The sequence below is a fragment of the Rhea americana genome, unplaced genomic scaffold (genome assembly GCF_003343005.1).
Source record: "Rhea americana isolate MKP2758 unplaced genomic scaffold, rheAme1 scaffold_81, whole genome shotgun sequence".
Lineage (NCBI taxonomy): Eukaryota > Metazoa > Chordata > Aves > Rheiformes > Rheidae > Rhea > Rhea americana.
The window spans coordinates 1623023-1644208 of record NW_028186990.1 but is presented as its reverse complement, the minus strand read 5'-3'; the positions used below and the strand labels follow the sequence as shown (position 1 = coordinate 1644208).

The window sequence follows — 21186 nt, the reverse complement described above, 5'->3', positions numbered from 1 at the left end:
GTACTTCTGTAAAAGAGGTATGTTTTTGCAAGCAAGAAGAGCTCAGGCTGCAGCTACATATGCCCAGAGCTGGTCGGGGTAGTTGATATGCAGCAGAACTACAGACCGGCTACTCCCTGGGCTGGATTAGGGTGACCAGCAGAGGTATTAAAGATCATGTCTTACTTTCAGAGCTTCAAGGGCTGGAGAGATACAAGCTGTTAAAATACTTGCCTGTATTTTGCTGAAGAACTATCTGTAGTAAAACCTGTGTTTATGATAACAATGTTTATCAATCAGCCAGGAATGGGGCCTCATAGTGCTAGATGTGGAGAATAGTAAGAGTCAGTTGCTGATCCAAAGTAGGACTCACCATGCAAGTAGCTGCTGAATGTTTTGCCAGGTTTGACTTGTGATAGAGGAGCCTAGAAGAGCCTTAATTCTGCTCTTACAAAGGTGCTGAGAAAGCTTTAAGCAGTATTACTGTTAAGAATATCATTTTCATTGAGCAGCAACAGGACTCCAGGGAGATTACAGTTGACTGGAAATAACCCTCCAAAATGTCTCTTCAAATTGGAAGCCCTTAACCTCTACCACCACCACCTACATTTCCCAGCAGGTCTGTAGAGAATATGTACATAGACACTCCCTGTCTCCCTCCACCCTATTGTTTATTAATATGAGGCTAGGTTGTCTCAGAGAATGCTCAAGCCCTTTGGATGGATGAATTGTCTATGAATGGGTTATCTTCTTGATCAGGAAAAGAGAATGACTGGCTCAACAGCTTCCAAGTTCAATAACCTCCTTTTCTTCTTAATAAATTGCTGAGGCATGAGAGGCTTCCGTTCCTTGCTGGCATCTTTTCGCTATGCCCAAAGAAACAATCGTATCAGGTTCAGGAAGGCAAATAACTTAAAGAGCAGGGAAACAGGAACTGTCCCCACGGATGTCCTCCGCAGAGAAGCTGGGAACATGCTCTGCTGTGGGAAAGGGGGCGTTGAGGTCAGCCAAAGTGCATGGCAGGTATGTATATGTCTCAGGATCATGGGAACAGGGATAGTACCCCATTCTGCTGCTCGCATCACCAACTCCTGCAGCTTGCGAGCTCTCCCAGGTTATCTCTACACCTTGTACACACAGTGTACCTCCACCACATCATTCTGCAGTGTGGAAATGAAGGCAGGGAGATAAAAGTGGAGAGTAGGTGGTGACAACGCTTCTGAGAGCCCTGAGCCTACCACTCAGCAAGGCTGGTCTTTGCAGTGCTAGAAGGAGGCAGAGCGCAGAAGAAGACAAAAAGGAGTATGGAATGAGCCTCTGGCAGAAACTGGAAGGCAAGGAGCCACATAGACAGTGAGGTAATGCAGGAAGCCTCCAGACCACTTGTTTTGATCATTCGGAAGCTTTGTCCTTTCCAAATCCTTGTGCTTGAGGATCTTAAGAGATTGTACAGAAAACCCTGATAAAACAAACACACAGAAATCCCCTCAAGAGGCTAGGAAATATTATTAGCCCCTCTTTTACTGGTAGGCACAGAGCAATTAATTATTACCAGAAGTATTATCAGTCACTCCATTTCCTGGATCCACTTTACATAGTCCAGATCGGCTGTAAACAACATGTTCCCTGACTGGTCTGATACCTTAAAATTCCTGATAGCAGTTAATCCATCTCTAAAGAGGATCTAAATGGTGGTGGACCATAATCTAGGGAATCTATATATAGAGCAATTTGAGTCCATGGCCCACCAAATTATGCATCTTACATGTATTCTGAGATCCTGTCTGTGGAGATGGCCTCCAGCTGGCGCGTTCCATCTCCATGTCCGGCCAAGTGGCAAGTCCTAAGCAAGAGGACAGAGAAGAGGACGGGTAACAGGAAGGTTATATGGGGACCTAAGAAAAGCCTTATTGTATACAATGGCTCCATAACGTATGTTCCACACCTTGCTTGGAAACTCTGGGCCTTTGCCAGCACACCTCTTTATAAATAACATCTGCATTGGCACAAGAACTTAGAATTTCTAACGAGGACACTACTGTAGAGGTCTGCATTTCTAGAAATAGCCTGGTCAAGTTTTCAATGAAATCCTGCTGATCTATGAAGTCAAGGTGTAAGCAGTCTAAGCAGTCTAGCCCTGTTCCTGCTGCTGTTCCAGTAGCAGAGCACCCAGCTTTGTTCTCACACATTTGAGACATTTGAGAGTTGATCTCCATTCCTTAGACGTTCTTTGTAAGTTTAGTTCTATTATTAAGCATGCTGTTAATAAACAGGGAGTCATACAGCTGGTATACAAGAGGAATATTTGTTCGGTTAAGGATGTAGATCAAAGTGAAAATACAGCTTATGCAGGCAAAAAGATTGCTTTTGTCAACAAAGTTTATACTGTGTCTACAAGCAAAATCAACTCACAGAAAAGTGATTTTCATGTTGATTTAACTCCATCTACTTAAGCACTGTAAAAGTACTATAAAAAAATCCTGCTCAGGATATTAGTTAGATACTTATTGGTATAGATATTACTGTATTTCCACAAATTTTCTGTGTTGCTTTGCCTTAAATTGTACTTGCAGAAAAAGTTTAAGGAATGAGGGATAAGGGAAGAGAAAGGTAGGATTTAGGTATAGCAAACAGTTGTACTGTCTCTCCTCCTTTCTCATTTCTAGCATCCCTCAGTCTAGTCTGGTGCTCTGTGGTAAATGAGTGAGAAAATACCGCCCGCTAGTGGTTTAGACTGCAGCAGCCCAAGAGATCGCCTGGCAGAGGCTGTTTCCTATTTTTGCTTTGCTGATGCTACTCCAGCAATTGTACTGGGACAAGGTAGGTGTCTCTTACTCCTCCTGCCCTCAGATAAAATCAGTATCTCTGGAAAAGGTCAGTGCTGAACTTAGTGAGAAAACAGGCTCTTCCTGGAAGTGCTGTGGGTCACTCACAGGCTGTTTTTCATGTTTAGTGTCAACGTCCAAACAAAACACTCTAAATAACATATGGCAATTAATCTTACAATTACTGTATCAGGAGAACAAATTGCTTGAAATGTGGTTATGGTGAGCAAACACATCTATATCCACAGTGCATTCCCAGAGCCAATGCTGGTTACTGCAGCCAAAGAACAAAGCACTGACTCTCACTAAGCTTTGCAGAATATAGCCCTCCTGGTGTGGCATGGCAGCGCAGTGATACCCCTGCTAACCTGGTGTGGGCCAGCACCAGCACTGGAAGCAGCACAGCATGGGTATGCTTCATGTTGCCCTGGCTAATTAGCCCCACTCCAGAGAAGAGATAATTAGCTGAAGTGGAACACTTTGCAGACACAGCAAACTGCCTCCAGATCAGAGCTGGTGTCTCTCCAGCTCAGCATTGCACCGAGTAGTGTAGACAACCCAGGATGTTAAGGCTGAGTTTGCAGGGCTGGTGGTATAATTTTTTTTTTTAACTGAAACTTTTTTTTTCTGAGACGAATGCCAAGAAATCATGTAAGCATAGGGCCAAAATCTCAGGAGCCCCCCCAGATTGCTTCCCTGGTTATGAGGTAAGATCATCCTTAACAGATGTTTGTTTACCTCTTCATAAAAACCTCCTGTGATTCTACAGCCTCCCCAAACAGTATGTTTCAGTGCTTTGCTATTCTTACTCTTGCAAAGTGTTTTTCTAATGTTTAACTATATCATCTTTATTGCAAATTAAGCTGATTATTTCTTCTTCTACCTCTGTTGAATGTAGAGGACAACTGATTACTCTCCACCCATTGTAACAAATGTTTATGTGCTGGAAGACTGTTATCATGACTCCCCTCCTGTTGTTTTTTTCCTAGAGAAAACAAATTTAGTTCTTCTATCCATTCCTTATAAGTCATGGTCTTTTTTTTTTAAATCTCTTATCATTTTGTTGTTCTCTTTTGGCCTCTCTCCAATTTGTCTACATCTTCTGTAAAATGTAGTGCCGGGAACCGCACACGCTGTTCCTGCCGAGAGCTCAGCAGCATCAAGTAAATGCACAGAATAATTGCTTCCTTTGTCTTATACATGAAACTCCCCTTGAAGCATCCCAGAATGAGATTTGTCTTTTTCTGCAGGAATCTCACTTAACTGACTCATAGTCCCACCCAAGTTCTTTCTCTGCTGTGCTGCTGGCTACACGGTTATGCTCTAGTTTGGATCAGTGTATTTGGTGTCTACACGCTCACCTTTTCTGAATCGTACCTTGAGGCAGTCACCTCTGCTGAGGGCAAACCAACTCTCCAGTGTCTCAAGTTCATCTCAAATTCTGATCTCCCACCTTCAGAAAGGACAGCAGTCCCTCCAACCTGGCTGTCATTCTTTCAGTTTTGTCCTCTATTCTGTTGCTCAAATCATTCAAGGAAAATACTGAGCATAGGGGACATGATCCTCCCAGCTGGAAAAGTGCAGCCTTGATAATTACCCTTGATTATGGTACTTCAACCTGTGTAGCCCATGCGTGATGACTTCAGCTGCTTGCTGCTCTGGGAGTCTGTGATCTAGGTATTTTCTTTCCTTATCAAAATGCTTACTAAAGTCAAGGTACTTTATACCTACAGTTTCTTCCTCATCTACCATTTGTTAGTCAAAGAAGGAAATTAGTCTGGTTTGACAGGTTTTGTTCTTTGCAAATCCCTGCTGGTTGTTTCTTATCACTTTATTGTCCTTTAGCTACTTATAAATTGATTGTTTCATAATTGGCTCTAGTATCTTTCTAGGTATCACAGTTACTCTGACTGGCCTGTAATTCCCCAGGTCCTCTTGTAATAGTAATTTTCAGAGAAGAACTGCATTTAAGTTAAATAGATATTGAAAGACATTTCACTTTTGCCCTGCTTATCTTTATTCATTGTCTAGTTTTATTCCATTCCTTAAATTAAAAATGCATTTCCCATAAGTACTTATTCCCCATTTCAGGCTTGGCAAAACTCAGCCCCGCCTTCCCCTTTTCTCTTGTGTTCTAGTCCAAACCTTCTTGTTACCTACGCACTTCCCCAATTTTCCTCCTTTTTATCTTTCCGTTTCGTTTGCAGTTTCCTACAAAATATATTCCCTCACAATATATACATTCTGATTTCCCGGGGGCTCTGTAGAGATGCTGAGCTTTAGGCAAATCCTGGAAGCATCTCTGGGCTCTGTTCTTAAGATGGGGACTGTGACATTTACCAGTCTTGCTGGGGCATGGCCAATTCTGCCTTCAGATTTGCCCAGTACTGGCTGCATTTAAATGATTTCTGAGACCAGTAGGTGGCAGAGGGAAGATGCAAGCTGGAAGACTCTCACCCTGGTGATCAGACTGATTGACCACTTTGACTCTAGCATATACACAGACTCATGTTACTAGAAAGCAGGTGTCTGCTATATCAGGTAGTCTCTAGCAGATAGGAGTGTTAGGCAAAGCTCCCAGTTTCTTGTCGGGAGACAGAACATATCTAGTGTTCAGCTTCATCTGGGAATGAATAGTTTGTGTGTTCAGCACAAGAACAGGAAGCATGTGCCACTTTCTAGCTAAGCAGATCAAGAGAAGATAACTTTGTTTGAGGGAGAGGTACCGTTATCCAGGGTTGTGCTCTATATAATTGTACAATCTACTATCATGCATGAGAAGAGCTGTTCAATAGCATGTCCCTGCCTTGCCCTGACATCATGTCTGCATTGGAAATCCTCTTGGAATGAAAAATCCCACATTTCCCAAGTGACCTAGTAGTCTGTGAGCAAAGGGCTGAGTTGCAGCGGAGACTTCACAGTCTCAGTGATACTAGCGGATGCGAGCTCAGTAATCTGCTTCAAAGCAGCTAAAGGATGAGAAGCCAGCAATGAAGCAAGCTTCTTCCCAAAGAAAAGTCCATTTCCAAAGTACAGGCGAAGTCCATGCTTCTTTTGAAGGCAAGAAAAATTCCTAGTAACAGTGTTACTATCACTAGCTACTGCTATTTCCAACACTGACCTCAGAGAGAGAAGTGCTCAATACATCTACAGGTTGCCTGCTGAGAGCAGAAATACCCAGTCGGGTATGGAGGTTAGAAGTGTTGGTCATTATCAGTCCAGTACCATCAATGTTGCAGTTTTCTTACAGGCTCACCAAATACCTTTGCAGAGTGTGAATGAGGTCCAGCCTTTTGGACCACTGGCTTTATAGTCCTTACTCCTTTCTTTCACAGCCACTGTTTTCACATCACAAAAAGCAGCCCTTTCTCAACCAACCACTTCCTTGCATAGTCCCACTACAAGAGGATTTCCTCACTGGTCATCTTTGTTCTTTTAGGCCAATTTCTACCCTCACGCAGAGCAAGGCAGTCTAGAAAGCTGGAGAATCTGGCCCAGAGTTCAGCGGTGCCTCTCTTTAGGAATCCAGCTGAAGGGTCTGTGTTGTTTTCTCCAAAGCAGGGATGTCCAGCAAACTCACTCTGCCTCATGTTAAAGGCCCTGCATCCCAGTGATGGGAAAAAAAAAGATACTTTGGTCATTCAGAAGGTAACATATACCCAAAGATCAGTGGCTTGAATATCTTTTCTGCACCAGCCACATCTTGCAAACTGGATGTTTCTGCAACTTCCCAGAAAGCATTTAATATTTGGAATGGTGTTTACAAATGGCAGATAGAATTTAATGTGAAATGTCCTTGACAGTAGTTGGATTAATTTAGGGATGGACTAGAGCCACATAGTTACATGTGGGATTTGGGTTTTGGCTCATTTTAGTAGAGAGAATGGGCCCAGAAAGGGTAATGCAGATTCAGTCAGAGCTGTGTTTTCCTGAAAGACAGTTTCAGTCTGAAGAGGAACAGGCAACTTAATATCTGAACTATTTGGCCTCTGTGAAACAGCAGCTTACAGACACTCTTCAAAAGTGTTAGCTCCTGGTGGTATCATATGGTCTTCTCTCTCTTACTGCTTCCCAAACAGGTGATAAGGGTAGCAATGACAGCCCTTGACTCCTGTACTAATTATAGTTCATCTCAGTAGTAAATAGCAAAACAAAGCAACTAAAAAATTCCGTACTCTTCCTAACCATTTTCACTCTCTGTATTGCTCAAACTGTGCCTGTTCTTATTCAGTTCATATTCTTGGGACCTTAATCTCCTACTTTGTGTGTCCACTTGCCAGGAAGTCTCTTCCCATGTTTTATGTAGCACAAGCTGCAAAATGTCATGTGAAGACCTCTACTACTTCTCTACTAAGAGAGTGATTTATTCAGATGTTCAGAATATGACATCCATTCCAGCTGCATATAGAGATTGGTTTTTCTTTTGTGTCTCCAAAGTGATCTCTCTTGCAATCTGTGATTCTTTTCCATCCCTCACTTACCCCTTAGCTTTTTTGAAATCCAATCTGAAAACCATCCTCTCTGCCTCCAGTTGTGCTTTGGACTTTGGAACTGTGCAACTCAGCTTATAAGAGCTGCTTGGGAAGACAACTGATGAAACATGGCCCTGAACTCACTTAGGCACAAATGCCCAGAGAAGACAGTCCTGAAACCATTGTTTTGAGAGCACAAAATGCTGGGCCCTAGTATTATAGTATCTCTCGCAAATAACAGCTTTTCTAAAAACACTGCACTCCCAATGCCATTCTGGGGAAACAGGTTCAGAGGTGAGTCAGTGTAAAGAAGGAGAGCTACTTGCTCATTCATCACTGTATGAACCTGGTATCCATATCACTGCCTAGCACACCTTGCTTCCTAATAATCCCATCTTCTCTGGAGCTTCACACCAAGAGCACATTCAGAGCATTTCATACTGCAAGACTGCAGAGTTGGCACCTCATAATAAAGTTGTATTCTTTGTCTCATAATCAAAACTCATTAGGCAGTTTGTTGTGCTTGCGGATGCTGTAGGCATTACCAAGTTTTTCTCTTCTGCTTTCTAGCATATTTGCAGGTGGCTAGGGGTAGGGGTAATGCCTGAGTTAACATTTCTGTTTGCTGGGCTGCTGGAATTTGGCTATGCTCCTTGAGAAAACAGTTTGTTTTAGACACTTTTGATGCATGTGCATGTGAAGAATGCATTTGGAGGGAAAAAATAAAGCAGAAATAATAAGATACTGAAAGGCCAGGCTGTAAAATTGGTATTTCTCAGCTTTTATTAATACTTACTGATGATCTGTTTCTTTCACGCTGGTCCCCTTTTTCCAGCGAAATATGCTATTGAGCAATCTGAAGTATTTGCCAATGCCAAATACTGATGCAGCACCTCAGTGAATGCCTGTGCTGGAAATTAGTAACCTGACTTGCCTGTCAAAACTGGGTGTAGGGTAAAAAATTAGTTTAATTAGTTCTGCTACCCTCAAAGGTGTGGGCGCTCCCTTTTCACCTGTCACATCATGACACCTAAAGACTAGCGAGTGGAGACACATGTAGAGCTGTTCTGAACCATAGCTGAATTGCAAAGATGCTTCAATCCCTGCTTAACTGTGCAAACTCCCATTTATGCATGCACTAAGTTTTTACTGCCTGTTGCCTATTCCTCTCCCTGCTCTGCTTTTTCATGTTCAATGCATTCTCCTCTCTGTGCCTCTGTCTCTCTTTCTCTATTTTTTTCTCTATTGTTCTGCATGTCACTAACTGTCACTCACCTCATAAAGCCGTCTGGCTCGGAGCTTAAATGTTGCAGGGCAACTAAAACCCACCATCAGAGCCAATTCAGTCATATCTGCTCAGTCGTGCGACAAGATTGGGACTTTTAGGGTAGGGAAGAAGAGAGACAAAAGTTCACTCTCCACTGCAGTGCCAAGAGAGGAGGGGGACACGCTTCTTCGGTGGAACCTTTCCCAGTGGCAAGTTGCTTGCTCAACATCCTTAATCTATAGAATCTCTTTTGCTGGTAGGATGCTCAGATTGCAATGTCTGGAACTGCAGGGTGGGGGTTTGCAGTAAGCCCAAGTGAGATAAGATCACAAGTCTGTTGACTCGGAGTGGGCTTAGGCAGTCTGCTACTTTTTTCCTTGTGGCAGGCAATTTCAGGGAAAAGGTGACGGACTAAATTCATCACTTGCTCCGTTTTGAGACTTCAGGGGCTGATTGATTACTGGCGGAATCCTAGACACTAGGATTGGTTGCACCGCTCATCTTCAGCCTACCCAAAATTGTTCCTTGCAGCTGAACCAGTTGAACAACCTTGAACCACTTCACTTGCAGAAAATATAAGGGTCATGGCAGATTTCTGAAAGATGTGACTAGTTCAGAAATGATCTCAAGACGAGTTTAGCCAAATATAGCAAGCTGCAAGTGAGACCTTTGATGGAATTAGACAGGAAACATTTTTCCTCTTCTGTTATAGTGAGTTTTCTGTTTGATGAGAAGGTTGATCGTGTTTACAATGTCAGTCCTCCATGCTGCAATGAAATGTTCAACTGGTAGCTGTGGATATCTTTGTGCCTCACAAAGAAAGAAAGGGACTGAGTTAACTGCAGTGCCTGGAGCACAATGAAGTTTATATTGTGTATAGTTGTATTTTGTACAGAGTTGCACGATTGGTAATTGTCTGGTATACTTTGCTCCATGAATCTGCAGAAAGAGAATATTTAAATCAGTTTAGATAATGCATGTAAGCAGCATAATCTTCTGCTAGATTTGTTAATGTAAGTGCTGACATTAACATGCTCCTTTACAAAACTTTAATGACTGAGAAAGTAGCAATTTCCTTTGGTGATTAAGTTATATGTTTGCTGCTTATGCATGCAAGGTGCGTGTGCAAGCTGAAGGACTGTGTTCTGTTCTTCAGTTTTTAACACGGGGGTTGAATTTTTTATGGTTCTTAAAGACAAGAATAGCAAGTCCATCTTGTTTTAGAAAAATGACCTCACAGGGATTTATAGTAAAATATCTGTGAAATCCCCCAGAGTCATAGAACTCAGTATTTTGTGTGTTTGTGTATGTATGAGTATGTACATATAGTAGTTGAAACAAACTGGTATGCGTTAGTGTGTCATAACATATGGCATTACAAATATATCCCAGTGCTATCTGAAGGCGGAGTGAACCTGAGATATTCAGATTTCCATATTTATGATTGTACATTCTTGTTCCCAACACTTGTGTATGTGTGTCTGCATATAGAACACTATAGATGGAGATAGTATCTAAGATATGAACTTCTAGACCTTGTGAACAGATATTTTATGAATAATGTTCCCTGCTTCACTTGTAATTGTCCTGAAATTGATGTCCCTGGACCATTACAATACTCTGCAATCCTAAGAAGCTTCAGACTGCTGTACATTAAATCAGCCCATTCCATATATGTTTCTGCTTCACTTCCCTCCGTTGTAGATTTTCCCTCACCCAAAATTACGCAGTGGGAAGTCTGGGATATGCAGGATGAAGTCCTAGACTAGGAATAATTTCTTAGCATGTAGAAATGACCACAGCTGTGATATTTGTCCTGCTGTACTGGAAAATGGACTACTTTCTTTAGCTTTCCCATAGGATACCTGCAGCTGGCTTCCAGCTCCCTGATAGCTTGAGACAACAGCAATGACATTTTATAGAGAGAAATTATTATTTTGGGACCCAATTACTGACCTTTGTATTTCTGTCCAAGTTGACTCCAATGTAACTAAGGCACCTGACTTCAGGACAGGATAAAAAAATTAGCCCCAATAACATTAAATAATTATATTGTGCATCATATATATTATATAGCAAAACTAGTATACATGGTAGTTGTTTATTAAGCTTATACAGTATTACTAACAGAAATGATGTTGTTATTGCTATTCTTACCTAAGAGATACTATGATTTCTAATATAAACTTCACATGTGCAACCTACAGAGAATTTAAGTTTGCTTAGTGCAACATGGGCACCAATTTGAGATGATCTGTTTGACTTGTGTAGTTCTGCTGAAGAAAAGCTTGGGTGCTTGAAAGCTTCACCTTTTTCTAAGCACAGCAGCTGCATGCTGATAAATCTGTTCTACTGTATTGCCAGCAAGTGCTTGTACGTGTATAAAATCTAAGTAGGCTCACACAACTGAGCCTACAAGGGACCACAGAAGACCCATACCTGGAAAATGAGTTAAATATACTCAGAAAAGGAATTAAATATACTGCTTGGCTGAAAAGTAATTGCCCATTTTAAGCCAGGGAAGAAAGAATTTAGCAAGCAGTTTGCTCTGGCTTCCCAGCACTTCTCCTGCTAATAAATCACAGTGATCAGGTAAACAAGCAAGCAAACACCTTCTGTTTTCAAAGTATATTAGGGAAATACTTAGTAGTTGAAAGCAAAACCAGATAGCAATGGGATAACCCCAAATCTTTTTAATTTAGCATAATTTGTGGTCATTCTCTTTCTTTTCTCTTCCCTTAGACAGTAAAAAATGGGTGACTGGAGTTTCTTGGGGAACATTTTAGAGCAGGTGAACGAGCAATCTACGGTCATCGGGCGAGTATGGCTCACAGTGCTCTTCATTTTCCGCATCCTGATCCTGGGAACAGCTGCTGAACTAGTGTGGGGAGACGAACAGTCAGACTTTGTGTGCAACACCCAGCAACCTGGTTGTGAGAATGTCTGCTATGATGAGGCCTTTCCAATCTCCCACATCCGGCTCTGGGTCCTGCAGATCATTTTTGTATCCACACCTTCCCTAGTGTACTTTGGGCATGCAGTACACCATGTCCGCATGGAGGAGAAAAGAAAAGAGAGGGAAGAAGCTGAGAGGCGTCAGCAAGCTGAGGTGGAAGAAGAGAAGTTGCCCCTGGCTCCAAATCAAAACAAAGACAACAACCCTGATGGAGCCAAGAAGTTTCGCCTGGAGGGGACCCTCCTGAGAACCTACGTCTTCCACATCATTTTCAAAACTCTCTTTGAGGTAGGGTTCATAGTAGGCCAGTACTTCTTGTATGGCTTCCGAATTCTCCCCCTCTACCGCTGTGGGCGGTGGCCCTGCCCCAATCTTGTGGACTGCTTTGTCTCCAGGCCTACAGAGAAGACCATCTTTATTATGTTCATGCTGGTGGTAGCTGCTGTGTCCCTTTTCCTCAACCTGGTGGAGATAAGTCACTTGATCCTGAAAAGGATTCGGAGAGCTCTGAGAAGGCCAGTGGAAGAGCAGCTGGCGGAGGTCCCAGAAAAGCCCCTCCATGCCATCACAGTTCCCTCCATCCCGAAGACCAAAGGCTACAAGCTGTTGGAGGAGGAGAAGCCAGTGCCCCACTATTTCCCTCTCACAGAAGTTGGAGTAGAGCCCAGTCCCCTTCCATCGGCCTTCAATGAGTTTGAGGAGAAGATTGGGATGGGGCCATTGGAAGATCTCTCCAGGGCATTTGATGAAAGGTTACCATCATATGCACAAGCAAAGGAACCCGAAGAGGAGAAGGTAAGAGCGGAGGAGGAGGAAGAACTGGAAGAGGAGCAGGCGGCACCTCAGGAAGAGCCAGGGGTGAAGAAAGCAGAGGAGGAGGTGGTAGGAGATGAAGTGGAAGGGCCTTCAGCACCTGCTGAACTTGCCACCGATATGAGACCTCTCAGCAGGCTAAGTAAAGCCAGCAGCCGGGCCAGGTCAGATGATTTGACTGTATGAGGCTGCAGGATATGGGGAGCACATGAAAAGGAAAAGCAGGAAATGGAGAGGTAGAGAATGAATCAAAAGATACTTTAAATCAAAGTGCCAAAATGGTCATTTGAATATTATTTCCTCTTGAAATTCTCAGCTGAAACGGTACTATCATGGTAATTGTGCCCTATTTGCCCTGTATGTCCACTTGAAAAGGAGTGTTTTTCCTGTTTCCACATGCCAGTTCACTCCTTACAGTAATATCTACATTGTTCCTGTAACTGGTGTCTTTTAAAAACTAAAGCAGCAATGAAACCCAAATGTCACCAGTGTGAACGTACTTCCTCGAAGTTTTATGTTCCATGTTTCTCTAAGGATGTGAGGAAGGTTTGGCTCTTGAGCCAGCTAGGGAGAAGGCTGATAGACAACTGTATCCAGTATTTCTTCTTCTATTTTCACCTATGGCATGTTGAGCAGATCTTCCCTTCGTGCTGGCATGGAATTGCAGTTATTTAATTCACAAAGTGAATTCTGTGTTTAGCATTACCACACTAATATAATGAGTGCTTTTTGTCCTCTCTATTCAGAAAACAAGGGCAAAAATGCGTCAGGTATCTGCTCTTTGTCCAAAATATTTTTGATCTTCAAGTGACATTGACAGTGGGCAAGATTAACGCTAGCTCTCTCTCCTAGGATTTAGTAGATGTCCATAGATGGATTATTTGTCCCAGGAGGGTCATCCAGCCCTGCGATTGTTTCCTAGCACTGGAAAGAATAAACCAAGTGATATTTTTTACTTATAGTCATGTGACTTAAAGATCTGGAACTTGATTTACCATAGCAAGTCTGGGAAGGCTTCTCTGAGAGGAGGAACAGCCCCAGGCTCCAGAGCATGATAGCAAATAGAAGCCTTCAGGGCATCAGCTTGACAGGTGCTCAGTTCCTCGCGCTCCCAGAGTTAAGGGCACTCAGCAAATCTCAGGTGCAGAGTCCTGAAGGCACCTGTGAACCTAAACCACAGATCTGGATAACTATCTGACTGTTTAAACCTCTAAATAAAAAAACAGTTTTTTCCAAGGTTTGAAAAGCCTAATAGGATAATAGTCTTTCCACATCCTTTGTTTTTAATCTGACAGTCAGGAGCCATCCAGTGGTCCACTTTGCTATTAAATGCCAAAAATGCATTAAATGCATAAAACAAGGCTTTTCGAAAGATCATTTAGATCTTTTGTGTCAAGAGGTCTGTACAGAAGTCTCAGAGCCTCAGCAAAGTCATTTTGGTTTAAAAAAAAAAGGGCAGAAGAATGAGCAACTATTTTTAAAGTGTGTCTTGCACATATTTAAACACCTGTGGATTTCTAATTTTAGGGCTACAGCACCATTGTTTGGCTGGTTACAGTGCAGCAATGCATTTAAAAGCTTCAAGTTAGCAGCTATGTCCTCCTCTAAATGAGCCAATACCAGAAAAGTGCAGGTATGCACTCTGATCTGCTCTGCTTTGCAGACCTCAGACCCTACCAGCTCAGCAAATTCCTTCTGCTGGGCTGCAGCCCATTCCATTGTTCCAAGGGCAGGCTCTAATCCAGATCAGGAAAAAAAATCTTTAGCATACGGCATAAAACCTATCCTGCTATTAGCTGGAAAAGACCCCCTGCAGTCTTCCACTGTAGCAGAGCTGACTTGAAATCCATTGAAGTCAATGGGCATCTGAGATTGACTTCAGTAGGCTTCGGCTCAAACCCTAGGTCTGGCTGTCCTAACTAAGTTTCAGCTAGACAACCCTGAGTACAAGCAGTTCTGTCACTTATTGATCCAATCTGTTTGGTGGACCTGTTTTCTATGCCTTATTACATAGCTACCTGTTCTAGCACAGAGGTGGCTGGGCTTCACTGATGAGTGAAGTAACCTGTACATATGTAGAAAGTTTGTAGGGTGCATTGGGATTCTTCGGCACCATAGCAGTGCCACGTATTTTTACACTATTAATCCTTCTGCTCCTCTTGGGCCTGTGTATTTTCCCAAGGTTTGCAGCCTAAGCTAACAAATAATCTTTGTCCTCTTAACGAAAGCAAAGTTGTTAGGAGAGACATGAAGGAAGACTGGAATGTACCTGCTCAATTTTGAGAGGGAATGTGACAGGCAACATATGTGAAGTATCATGCAGAGATAGAATTTGGAGGCTGTCAGTTATCCATTCTAATATAGGAATGGGATGACAATGAACACAAACAGAAGATGGGAAAACAACATAAAAATGGACTGGGAAAACAAAACTGAGGAAAGAGAATATTTTTCAGCAGCAAGAGAATCTGCTGTGGCCAAGACTCTACTAGAATTCAAGAAAGGGCAAAGATTTAAATAAATAGCAGAATCCCCACATTTACACTAGATAAGATATATTACTTTTTATTTTCTTCACAGAAGAGATGTAAGGAAGTTTTAATGGGCCTAAGCACGAAATAGCCCACTAGTTGAAGGGGATAAGAAATATTTCCCTGTAGGTAAAAGGGTCTGTAATTGTTCAGTATCAGGTATTCTCCATCTTCTTCAGAGGCGTTTACCCTGCCAGCTATTAATACACTGGACTAAATGAATTGCTCCTCCACTTTATTTACTTGTAATTACTTGACAGGTCCTTGTACATATAAAGTATTTAGTAACTATCCATGTTCCTGACCTCTGACATGCATGCCTTCATTAGATCATCAGACCACTTAACAATGACTGCTTGTTTATCAGAGGTGTATGTTCAGAATAGAGCAGTCAGGCAGTTCAGTCTTTATTCATGAGAAATTTCATTCTCTTCCCCTGGAATGCTTTAGTAAAATACACCTTATGCAATTATTTGAGGGACACTGTGTAGTTCTTTCACAGCTGCCACAGGAAAGCTCATTTCTTCTTCCAGGTCATGTCAGCACAATGAAATAGGCCAATGTTTTCCTCCTGCGTCCAATCAACTGCTTGCCGTTTTTGATTTTTTCCAAGACCGTTTTGAAGTGCCCTGCCAGGTTGCTAATGACTCTTAGCCACCAAGTACGAGCCATTGAATCAGGGCAGTGCTTCTTGGCAAACCAAGCAGGGGACTAATAGTCAGGTCTTCTGGCATGTAGCCGCATCTCTGCAATAAAATCACTGTGGGACTGTCAACATGTCACTCTTCCTTCTTGTTAAATTGGGAATAATTTTCTACCTCACAAAGATGATGAGGCTCAATATATTGTGTTCGTAATAAAATGGGAGATCCTTGGATGGAAAGCCCTATAGAGGAGCAAAGGATTATTATTTCTGGATGTAAAGCATGTAAATGTGTTTTCTTTCCCCCACAGTGAGATGAATTTAACCATTTATTGGAGAAATTGCTAGTGGTTTAACAGCCTCAGAGCTGTAGATGTGTATGATTCTAATTAACAAATGATTAAGCAAAACCTGGAAATATATGTAAAGAGTATGGAAAAATAACTTCTTGGGAAGGGGAAAGTCACTGAACAATTAGAGCCATGCCTGGATTGTGTAAAAGTGTGCATACCCCTTGGCTTCCCTCTTCAAATTGTTAACTGATCACATGGTGCTCTGCAAGGAGTATAAGATGTAAGTGTCAACCTCACCAATGGAGGTGAGAGTAGAAGAAAAAGGTAGTGTCTTAGCTTACAATAACATGTGGGAGTTGCTGTTCTCTAGTGTCTAGAGCAGTGGACTTAGAATAATAACCTTAGATTTATTTCCAGCTCTGCTACTGACTTGCTGTGATAATCACTTTCTTTCTCAGTGCCTGTTTTCTCCACCTGTACAATGGATTTAAGAATTTCCACCTACCTCACAGGGATGTTGTGAGGCTTCATTAATTCTGTTTGTAAAGTGAGTAGGAATGATCTGATGAAAAGCACTACTGAAATGCATGGCATCCTTGTTATTTTCTGGCAGAACTTCTAGTTTGGTTAATATATGACTCCTTGACCAGAAGGGTAGTAGTTTTAAAATGCGAACACTGCATTGCACAGACAACATTAACACAGAAGTGGACTTGCCTTGAATGAAGAAGACTTTAGCCTTCCCCTGTCCTTCCTCCCACTTTAGCCTTTCCCTGCTCGTATGAAGCAGAGGTGACACTGTTGTTACATGCCTGCTCATGCCCATCCCCAGCACCCATCTGGTGGCTGCATCTGTCCTTAAGTGAGCCAGTTCATGGAAAGTGAGGGAGACAAGGTGGTGGAGCTCTGTCAGTTTCAAGGACCTTGCAGGCATCTGGGGCAGGGTTGTATAAGGCCTGATATTGCTAATCCTCAGTTTTAAACCACTTGATGCAAACTCCAAGTACATTTTTTGGAGTCCATGAATTTACAGTCGTTGATGGTATGTAGAAAAAAACACCGTCCATGAATCCAAAACCACAAATGATCTTGTTATACTGGGTATTTCCACTAAGTGATACAGAAACTAGCAATTTCTTAGTGTTGAAACGCTACGATATACAGATTTGCACTCCCATAGAGGGGAGAGGTTTGAGGGGACTTCTGTTCTCCAGGTTTGTGTGGGTATGAAATCTACTTGCTGATGGAGGAAAGTCTAGTCTCTCCTGCCACTGAGTAACTCACTGACTGAGCAATTTTGTATTTAAAGAGCAGCGGGTGTCACACAATGCTGAAAAAAAGGTGGTAGTTTGCTATTTTGTATAGAAAGTGGCTTTTCAGTCTGACAACTGAGAGTAATCCCAGCTGAGGTGTGGTTTTGTTTAGCAAAGACAGGCGCATCCATGAGAAATAGACAATAAGCCTGAGGCAGTTGTGATAAAACAATATATGGTGCCAGATTTCCTGAGGGCAAGGGTCAGATAAGCAGACCAAAATTAGGTGAGTTGTCCAAGTACTGGAATCAATTTTCTTCCCAAACAGAAGAACAGTACCATGTCTTAGGTTCTGTATGTGCTACACCTTTTAACATGGTTCAGGAAAAGCTTTTTGCCAACACTAAATGTGATTATACAGTTGAGTAGTAACCATGGCAAATAAATGTGTGTTGACTTGCCAAGATACAGCCTGGCATGCAGTTCTTTCCCTGCAACTAGTTTGGCACACTCCTATTTGAGTATAGCAGGCAAGGACTCACGCCTGTGTCAACAATTCAAGCTTTTCTCCTGGCAGTTTGACGTACAAAAGGAAGTTTGATGTACAAACGGAGACGTAACTGGGAGATCCAGGGAAGATGGCGCCAGACTTTACAGAGATGCATAGCAAAGGATGAGAGGCAATGATCACACTGAGCAGCAAGGGAAATTCTGACCAGCTGTAAGGAGAAAAAAAAAGTTCACGGGAAGAGTGGTTCACAGCAAAGCAGCTGTCTAGAGGCATGGTGGGATCTCAATCTTTGGAGGTCCTCAAAGCCTGACTGGGCAAAGCCCTGGATGCCCTGGTCTGACTTTGAAATTCACCCTGCACTGAGCTGGGCTTGGACCAGATGGTCCCTTCCAGCCCCAACTATCCCATGGGAGACTGAAAGCTCAGTGCAGCCACTTCATTGTGAAATAACTGGTGTGGAGCATTTCTGTTTCTCTGGGGTGCTCTGGTAAAGCTTAGTTAGACTGTCTCAGCAGGATACACCACCTAATTAGATGACTGGCAACTAACCAGTCATCGCAGCACAGGACAATACACATACACAGTTAATCTATGTCTGATAGCTAGAAATGCTGCTTGTGCCAAGAACCCTGTGTTGTGCAAATGGTTTAGAAAGAGCACTACAAATTAAAAAATTGTCATGGTTGCTGCTAGAGGAAATCAGAGCAATTTAAGGGCTTAAGCCTTTACAATTCCTATTAATTTTGGTGTCAAGTGTGCTTTTAAATCTATCTGAAAGTGCAAAGGATTGCATTTTAATGTTCTGTCAAAAAAAATCCTCTATATTTTAAAGCTAGCTGATCTGTACTGAAACAGGACTGAAAAGAAACAGTGATCACAGAGCTCCTGGTACAATGTTTTGAGAATGAAGACTGTGTTGGGTTTCACCTGTCCAGTCTGCTACAACCAAAGCAAACAAATCATTTATTTATTTCTCTAAGAGGAAATGTTATACTGCTTGGAAAAGTCACGGAGTAGGCTACCAAAACCTTCAAGTCAGCCCAGCATAGAATTTATGGAGACACACTAAATGGACAAGTCAGCTGTGGACTCTTTTCCTATTATAGTGTTTCTCCAAAGTTCAGTGGATAGTTGGATTGAAGGGTCACCAAATTAATGAGAGCCAGTTACAAAGGAGCATACAGAAAAATACTGAATTACAGGTGGCTGCTGAACAGGTTTCCTGCAGGAGGGCATCAGGAACACCCAAGTAACAGCTCAGGATACCAGCTGATAGCGGGCTGCAGTCAAAGGCTGAAGCTAAGAAGCCCATGAGCCCATCAGCTGCATACCTGATTGCAAAGGTAAGGCAAGCCAACCTAAGCCATGAATTAAACCCTCTTTTACCAAATTTAGTATTTCTGAACTTTAAAATAATTTAAACTTTAAAATAATTTAAATTTTATTTTTATACACTGGACTGTAGATTTAATTGGCAGAATCAGGAGCAGAACTAGCATGAACAAGGCTTTTCTTTCAAATCCTCCAGCCTAAGTATATGAAGAGTTACCCAGACAAAGATGTTCAGGTAAGTCTGCACAATACACATATTTATATGCTAGTCCAAAGCAAAGACATAGGCAACTCTGTAAAGGAACTCACCTATTGCTAGTAACAGCCATGCTTCAGAATTCACAATAAATAAATTCAAAGGAAGTTCAGAAATCAGAATGATGTCAAGTTACCCCCTGCTTCAGTACTCCTGTTTATGAAAAGCTTTGGAGAAAAAAAGCAAAGAAAATGTGTGCTGAGCTGCCAGATAAACGTATTTCTCATGAATATGCCCTGTAGCACCTTCTGGAAACCTACACTGTCTCTAAATACTCTCTTGGCTGATACACTGTTTTAATTCAATATGCTCCACCTTTCCGCTTTACTTGAATTTAGCTCCCACTACAAGAAATAGCCACATTTGCTCTTTCATATGTGGATGAATAAAATATGGAACTGAGAGGAAACCTGCCAAGGTACTGAACAGCCTTTCCTCCTCCTGTACTCTGCCTCTCCATTCCGGCCACCTTCATCTGTATTCTGTTCAGTGAAACTATAAGCCTTTCAAAATTGAGAAGTTGCCTTTATATCTAAGTGCCACACACCATTCTCCCTATGTACACTGGAGACTTTCTAAGAAATAACAACATGGAATAATTTCCCTATACTCCTTTTAAAACTTTTGTCTTCCCTGAAGGAGAAGTCAGGGATAGGATGGTAGGTGGAAGATTGAATCTGAGCTTTTTCGATAAGAATTGTCTTCTTCCCCGTGTGTTTCTTCCAAGGCTCAGGGACTAGTCGTTTAGAGCTAATCACAGGCATGTTTCAAGCCTATCAATAAATAGACACAAAGCAGAAAGCTTAAAGAGCTGTGACCAAATTCTGCCCTGTTTTGTCCCTTGTGTTGAAGTGAACAGAGTCACCAGGGTATAAACAAGAGCAGAATTTGGCTTTGTATAGTTACTTTTAAACATTTTTTCTGGTAATTTCTGCTGTAAAAATGTAAGCAATCAAACAATCTCACCCTGCAACCTACCTAAACAGAACCCATCCCCTCAAAAATTCCTCCAAACGTGATCATCTCCTCACACTAGGAAAAATCAGTTTCTATGTACAAGTAGATAACAGAAAGAACAGGGAAGCTCTGATCTCAACTCTACATTAATAGACAGCAATAGCAAAAGTTGTAAAAAAGGCCTCAGGTCAGATAAAATAATTTGCTCCCTCAGTTCATCTCCCCATGAGAGCTGAATGTTTTATTTTTCTCTCTTTGCAATGCTATAGACAAGGAAACAAATGTCAAAACAAGAAGACTGACAACAAGACTGAAAGCCAAACAATCAAACAGACTGTGAGACTAATCTGGTGACTCCACACAACCAAATATAGAAATCTTTTCCTAGTGAACTGAGTTGTAATGAATAAAAGTTCCTGATTTTCAATCAGCAAGTGCTTTGTGCTTTGTTAAACTCCCAAATAATCCCATTTTATTCTTTCTCTTCCCATGTTATTCCAAATATAGATAGTCTTGAGAGGCAAAGATTAGGAGTGCTTTTGAGAGAAAAAACATACAAAGACATCATTAAGCTCAAAAGAGCACATGATTGTGACATGAAGAACTGGATCTTACTCTGATAAGAATCAGGAAATTCCCTGTTCGAATGTTTACATCCCTTTTGGCCCTATTCCTTGATATATTATTGTCGGATGGCCAAAGGGCCTCCCCCAGCTTGGCCTTGTGACGCAGAGGGAGGCTGGAGAGGGCCGCATGTGGCAAGTCACTCGTGGCAGCTGCACAGACCCTTCCACCTTACGTGGCAAAGCACCTCCGGGGCAGCCGCACAGTACACTGGGCTTCTCTGCTGTGTGACTCTCGCAGAGGTGCCAAAGCACTGCAAGAACGGCCAGACGCTGTTTGCGTCTTCAGCTGGTCACCTCCTTCCCTCCTCCTCCAGCTGGTGGTGGCTCCCCTTCCCCTGGCCTCTTTCTTGTTTACACGCTTTCTATGGTCAGATACGCACCATCCGTCAAGAGTTTTGACAGTGGTCGGGAAAATGATTCAGGTTTCCTTCAGTGCCCCCACTCAGCACTCTGTCCACAGCAGTAAATTCCC

General features: G+C 42.2%; 1 protein-coding gene across 13 annotated transcripts in view; it reads left to right on the top strand.

Moving 5' to 3' along the window:
* GJA8 (gap junction protein alpha 8) overlaps nt 1-20518 on the top strand; it is a 74059-nt gene extending 53541 nt beyond the window's left edge. For 11 of the 13 annotated variants that reach the window (XM_085323020.1, XM_085323019.1, XM_085323021.1 and 8 more), the window contains 4 exons: nt 2646-2799; nt 11286-18886; nt 19009-19110; nt 20358-20518. In XM_085323020.1, the coding sequence (XP_085179146.1) occupies nt 11296-12498 (1203 nt within the window). In that variant the 5' untranslated portion in view covers nt 2646-2799; nt 11286-11295 and the 3' untranslated portion in view covers nt 12499-18886; nt 19009-19110; nt 20358-20518. The remainder of the gene's footprint in view (nt 1-2645; nt 2800-11285; nt 18887-19008; nt 19111-20357) is intronic. The other 2 variants (XM_085323015.1, XM_085323027.1) reach the window with 1 other exon arrangement.
* Nucleotides 20519-21186: the final 668 nt, after the last annotated feature.